Source organism: Urtica dioica, chromosome 8, assembly GCF_054948205.1.
Source record: "Urtica dioica subsp. dioica isolate 48M chromosome 8, U.dioica_male_clone48M_v1_H2, whole genome shotgun sequence".
NCBI lineage: Eukaryota > Viridiplantae > Streptophyta > Magnoliopsida > Rosales > Urticaceae > Urtica > Urtica dioica.
In genome coordinates, this window is record NC_142763.1 from 30,742,615 (window position 1) to 30,749,026 (window position 6,412).

At 43.8% G+C, this 6,412-nt stretch overlaps 1 protein-coding gene across 1 annotated transcript; it reads right to left on the reverse strand.

Moving 5' to 3' along the window:
• Nucleotides 1-4,438: 4,438 nt before the first annotated feature.
• LOC149389142 (uncharacterized) lies at nucleotides 4,439-6,043 on the reverse strand. Its single transcript, XM_089622569.1, has one exon. It carries the CDS (start codon nucleotides 6,041-6,043, stop codon nucleotides 4,439-4,441), a length of 1,605 nt encoding a protein of 534 aa, XP_089478695.1.
• Nucleotides 6,044-6,412: the final 369 nt, after the last annotated feature.

Genomic DNA, 6,412 nt, shown 5'->3' on the forward strand with positions numbered 1-6,412 from the left:
TTAGTGAAGTTTGAAGTTTTACGAAATCTTGTTAACCCGATGTTGTTAATTACTTCTATTAATTCAATAAATGTAGAATTGGATTCGAGTTCTACCTACGGTTATGGAAGCGTCAGGATTATTCAACGAGCATCATAGGGTAGAGCGAGAGCTAGTAGGCGGTCAACTTTGACTTCCACCATTCATATGGCTAGTCGACCAACAATGTGGAGTCGGTTAAGCAAATTGTATACTTTATTTTTTAGCGTCTTTTTTATAACATTTTTTGTTTTTCAGTGGTGATTGCGGGATATTCGTAGTCAAGTAACTGGAGCACATCCTTGACGGCTTGGGGTTTGATACACTTCACAGCGACAACATAAGAACGTTCAGGAAGAAATGGTCTACCAACTTATTTTATCAGGAACAGATGTCATGATGTGTTATCTTCTTTATTTTGTTCTTTTGAATATGTTTCGGATATGACATGTCAAAAAATTAAAATTTGTTGTTTTGGAAATGTGTTATGTTGTTTTGATTTTGTTGTTTTGGAGATGTTTTAGATATGATATGTCAACAAAAAACAAAGTTCTAAACATCATAATAAAAACAAAATACAAAGTTCTAAGCATCATAATAAAAACAAAATACAAAGTTCTAAACATAAACATACAAAATAAAAAATAAAAAATTTCTCATTCCCAAGCCTTCCTATTATGGCCTACACCTCTACATTTGTCACATTTTCGGTGAATAACAATTTTTTCGCCTTGAAAGGGGCATCGATTGACCCTTCCCCTTATCCTTGTTTACTTTTCTTCAGCCGACCAGTTTGTTTCTTTTCAACTGGTACAACAATCGTCATATTTTTTATCTCATCCGGAACGTTCCACTGGTCTTCATTCCCAACCTGAAATATGGATTCCTAGTACAGCTCAATCCATGTCTCCTTCAAATAGAAAGGACTGTACAGGGAATAAACGTCGACACTCCGATGTTATGCAAATGCGATTGCATGCTCGCACGGGATTCCAAGTAGTTGTGGTAGTCCGCAAGTGCATGTCTTTTCCAACAAATATACATCAAAATTACATCTTGTGTCTTTGACATGACATTTGTGGGTATAGACATCGGTCTCACCACTTAAATCTATCAATTGGGCCTAAGCCCATGAACTCAAGCCCGACAAGCGAGAATTCAGCCCGACCACCTCGTCACAGGCCCATGCCCAGTCCGAAGTTTCTCATCCTTCTGCCAAGGAGAAGTCAACACCCATCACTGGTTCAACCCGGAAGAAGTGGTCTTCAATCGATCTTTTCGCCACTCTAGATCAAGTCAGTACGCGCTGGGATCTTGAAGTCCTCTAGGCCGACCACGTGTCCTCCAGATCGACGACTGAGCTGTTGCGATATTTTTATAACTAGCACGCAAGCGGACGTATCGAACAAGTAATAGTGTTACGTAAGTAACGGATATCGATCCCACAGAGACTAGCTACTCTAGCGATTTTCTAAAACTTGATGCTAATTAATTCCAAGTAAAATTAAGAAGATGGTTGTAACAAAAGCAGTAATAAAACTAAAGCAGAGAGTTAAATACGAGTTTTGCAAGAAGAGAAAGTAGGGGTCACGACTTCACCGGAGCTAACTAGGTCGGAGGGTTTTCGGGCGCGAACAACAAAATCTACTCCTATGGATGCTAATCTCACTCTATCAAAATTATTCACTAGCCTCTCTCGAGTGTTCTAGCAAACCTATGTAATTGACGGATTATTATCCTCTCGGCATCTAATCCTATTAAAACAATCACACGCAATGAAACAAGAGTTCAAACGATTACATAAATTGCCTAGATTTTCTAACCTAAGATCAACTATGATGACATAAACAAAAGCACGATTATTTACTCTCTCTCGAGTAGCTAAACAATCCTAGATAACAATTCTAATGGTGATCAAGCACTAGAAAGCATAATGAACAATTCACATCAAGCAATCCATGATAAGGAAGCAAACAATAATTATCTAACCCTAACGAGCCCCCCAACCATTATCAATCCCGGCTACATCGCAACCCCATAAGAAACTTAGCCTCTAATGGTATTCATAATCAACGCTAAACACAACAGAATAATTAAAAGCACTAAAATAAAGATTGAAACCAAAACAGAATTCATATTAAATAAAATTGATGTTCAACAATAATTTAGAGCAATAAAATAAATAAAAGAAGAGAAGAAAGAAGAACGAATGAATTCGGAGAAGGAGAACTCGTCGGGTTGTCAATTCCGTTGAAGAACGCCTTTTTCCTCTTTTAAAAGCTCTCAAGAACAACCAAACAATAAAATAGAAACTAAAACAAAAGGAAAGATGTGTTTTTAAGAGCTTAGAGTCTCATAAATAGGTCAAGGGGTGATTTTCGGAGCATATTGAGCCTTTGGAATGGTTTAATTCGCCCAAAAACATCAAAAACGGAAAGTAAGTCCGTCAAAACCCGAAGGAGGGCGCGGCGCGCGGTCGTCCTTGCGCGGCGCGCGGTCTGAAATCCAGGTTATGCGCGGAGCGCGCATAAGACTCTGTGTATTTTCATGATTTGCGCTCCCGTATGCGTGGCGCGCTATCGTCTATGCGCGACGCGCGGTCTCGAATCCTGTCATCGCGCGGCGCGCGATGGAGGGTGCGCGGCGCGCGTGGTCGCCAATTTTCTTACTTGTGATTTTTTACTCTATTTCGACCGTTTTGTCTCCAAATCCCGTCCTCTTTCCACGAAATTGATTGTAGATGCTCTATTACTCCTCTGAACCTGAAACTACTCAAAAACCTACTAAAAACCATTAAAATACTTGAGGACTCGTCGTTTTTTGGATCGGGAAATAGGAGTTTTACGCGTGATTAACGCACCTATCAAATCCCCCCAAACTTAAACCGTTGATTGTCCTCAAGCAACACAAAAGACCAGACAATAAAATAAACACACCGAAGAAGTTACACTAAAAACGAATGGTGATCACAAAGTTTAGCAACAATGTCAAGTGTTAGTTACATGCCTCAACCTACAAAAATTTCCGAATCCAAGTCAATCATCATATGAAACCAAGAAAAAATAATTAGATTGACTAAATGGCCTTTTGTAACACGTTCCCGATCAAAATCTCCCGTGTGTGAAATATGTCCCGAAAGAGTGAGAGGTCAACTCAATATGTTCGTTCACGTCTTCTAATGTCAAATGCTCAAATAATAATGAGATGAATGTGAATCGAACACCATAATGCTTTTCGCCGCTCATTCTCCACTAATGCAAGACACTTACCAAGGAAATCAATAGGGCTTTGTCGGCTTGTAATGTTAGGCTAGGGTCAACGGTAGGATATGGTCAAAATGTGGCTAAAACGTCAACCTAGTGACTCAATCTCACCAACTTTCACATGATATTTCTTACTCACCCATTCCCACGTTCATGGTATAACATTTCACCTTTCGCGAACGTTTTCTTTCCTAAGCCTTTACTTCCCAACGTTTTCCCCCCCAAACTTTGACTATGCAATGTCTAGTCTCTAAAACTAATGTCACAGAATACCACGCCAAAAACTAATACAAACAAATAATAAAACGCATAAATTAAACACTCTTTTTTTGTAGTATTTTCTTTTTCTCTTTTTTTTCTTTTCTTTTTTTTTCCTTTTTTCTTTTCTTTTTTTTTTTTAATACAAAACAATAAAAATAAACACGAACAATCACCGGCGTGGTGTCTAATGAACTATAAAACGCGTAGAGACTAGTCGAAAAACACGTCACAAAATCGAAAGAATTCACTCAAGAGTCGCTAAGTTAATGGGGTTCTTTGTGGGATTTCAACAAATATGGGCTTGGCTTTTTCTGACTAAGTAACGAGAAAGGATTAATCGTTCGGCTTTTTCTGAAAGGGTGCTCAAGGAAGTATTACGGGTTGGTTTTTTGGCTCTGATCGGTCCAAATGAAGGCCTATGTCATTTTTCCTAGGTTCGTGTCATGTCATTTCGCCTCGATGAGGGCTAGAGCGGTTCTTAGTGTTCGTGAGCTAAAATACATTTAAAGATGTGATCGAACCTCTAAGGACTACTCAAACCCCGGGACGATGTGTGTGCATAAGTGGGAAAAAATCAACCGAAATTGCGTTACTCAAACCACTAGTCAATCACGATGAAGCACAAAAAGTTTTAAAATTAACTCAAACTCGGATTTCTTCGAAAATACATGGTATCATTGGCAAATAACGAGAGAAAACACTTTAATACTATCACTTATAAGCAATCACCAAACAAAATTAAGAAAATAAAAATTAAATAAAAACAACCTAATCTAACAGAAATCCCCCACAAAGTAGTTCATCCCCCCCAAACTTAATCTCTACATTGTCCTCAATGTAGATCCATAAAAACACGGGAGACAGAGAACTTACCTCGCGGGGGTGGTAGAACTCCCCTACTCGTCGCCGCCGCGCTCGGGCGGCGGTGGATCTTCTTCTACGCGCTCTTTCTTCATCCATACCTCTTTGAATGGTTTCGGCCAACGTCCTCGCCATGGCTTGAATGGAGACTTCGGCTTTGCACCCTTGCTCGCACTTTTTGTTGATTCTTCTTTAGGAGCCCGTGGTGGAGGTGTGGGTGGTGGAGTGGCGACTTCGTATGTCTCGATGACGTAGATCTCTTCTTTTTCCTTCTTGCGCTTCCGGGTTTTGCAGGTCCCGAACGTCTCATCCTCGTTCTTCATGTGCATCATCAGCTCGCCTCTTTGCACGTCTATGCGAACACCACAAGTGGCTAAGAAGGCCCTTCCAAAGAGAATGGGGATATCGCGATCCTCGTCCATGTCGATGACGTAGAAATCGGCCGGAAAAGTGAATTTTCCGACCTTAACGATGAGATCTTCCATGAAGCCGCGCGGATGCCTTACGGTCTGATCTGCCAGTTGGAGAGTGGTGTGTGTGGGCTTTAGTTCACCCACCCCGAGTTTGGTGAAGACGGCCGACGGCATGAGGTTGATGCCCGAACCTAGATCACACAAAGCATTCTCGATGAAAACGTCTCCAATAGTGCACGGCAATGTGAACTTGCCCGGATCTTCTAATTTTGGCGGCAGCTCTTGTTTTAGAAGTGCGCTACACTCGGCGGAAAGCGCCACCGTGAGCCATTGCGGGAACGGAAGTGGCGTCTCATAGATGCGGACCGTCGAGTGCGGCTTAGGGGCTTTGGTGACCGGAGCAGCCTCTTCTTCTTCTTTCTTCGGGCTCTCGGTGGCTGCAACGTGTTGATGAGAAATGGCATTGCAGTGCTCCCTTGGATTCACTTCGGGGGTGCTTGGAAGTGTGCCTTGGGGTCGTGTGTGGATGGCGGTTGCGAGTTGCCCCACCTGCGTCTCGAGATTTCGGATCTGAGCCGATTGGTTCGAGAGTGCCGTCTTCGTTTCGTTCATGAAATCGGTGGTGGTATTCACGAAGGCAGTCGTCGACGTGGCCAGATTAGCTACGAGATCTTCCAGATTGGTCTCGCTCTTGTAAGCTCGCAATGGTGGGGCTTGATATGGCGGTGGTCGGGGATGATTCTGATGCGGTCGAGGCTGAGCTTGCGGTGCGGGTTGCATCGGCATGTTATTCTGGGGACCGCGCCATCCGCCATTCTGATAAGTGCTCATTGGGCCTTGATTGTAGGGCGGCTGATTGTTGATGAAGCTTGCTTGTTGGCCCTTGTTCCCTTGCGCGCACTCATCGCTAGAATGAGGGCCGGCACACCAGAAGCACGACTCGGGGGCGGGGGCTTGGATAGCATGAACTGTAGCTTTCTGCTCGTGGAGCGTTTTGGTGAGGTCGGCCACCTGTGCTGCGAGAGCTTTTATCAATTCCATCTCGGGCGTGACCGGCTCGCGCTTCTGAATTCTTCGCTCGGAAGGACATTGGTCGTTGTTGTACGCGAGCTCCTCGGGGATGGCATGAGCTTCTTCCTCGGTCTTTTGGAAGAAGGATCCCCCTGCGGCGGTGTTGACGAGGGTGCGCGATGAAGGAGAAAGGCCGCCGTAGAAGATTTGCACCATCATCCACTCTTGGATCCCATGGTTAGGACACTTCCGCTACAGCTCCTTGAAGCGTCCCCAAGCTTCAAATAAAGACTCACATTCGAACTGGGAGAACGAATGGATCTCGTTGCGTCTCTTGTGCATCTTCTCGAACGGGAAGAACTTTGAGATGAATTTGACGCGCAGGTCGGCCCACGAGGTGATGGAACCCGGCGGGAAGGAGTTGAGCCACGTCTTGGTTCGGTCCCGTAGTGAAAACGGGAAGAGGCGGAGGCGGATGGCTTCGTCGGACACGTTGTGGAGCTTGAACGTGTTGCTGATCTCGACGAAGTTGGTGAGATGGTCTTGCGGGTCTTGGGCCGGTGATCCCGAAAATTGGGATTGTTG

Excerpts from the sequence above, each read along its gene's own strand:
- LOC149389142 (XM_089622569.1), bottom strand. The coding sequence starts at position 6,043 with ATGGTGCAAATCTTCTACGGCGGCCTTTCTCCTTCATCGCGCACCCTC.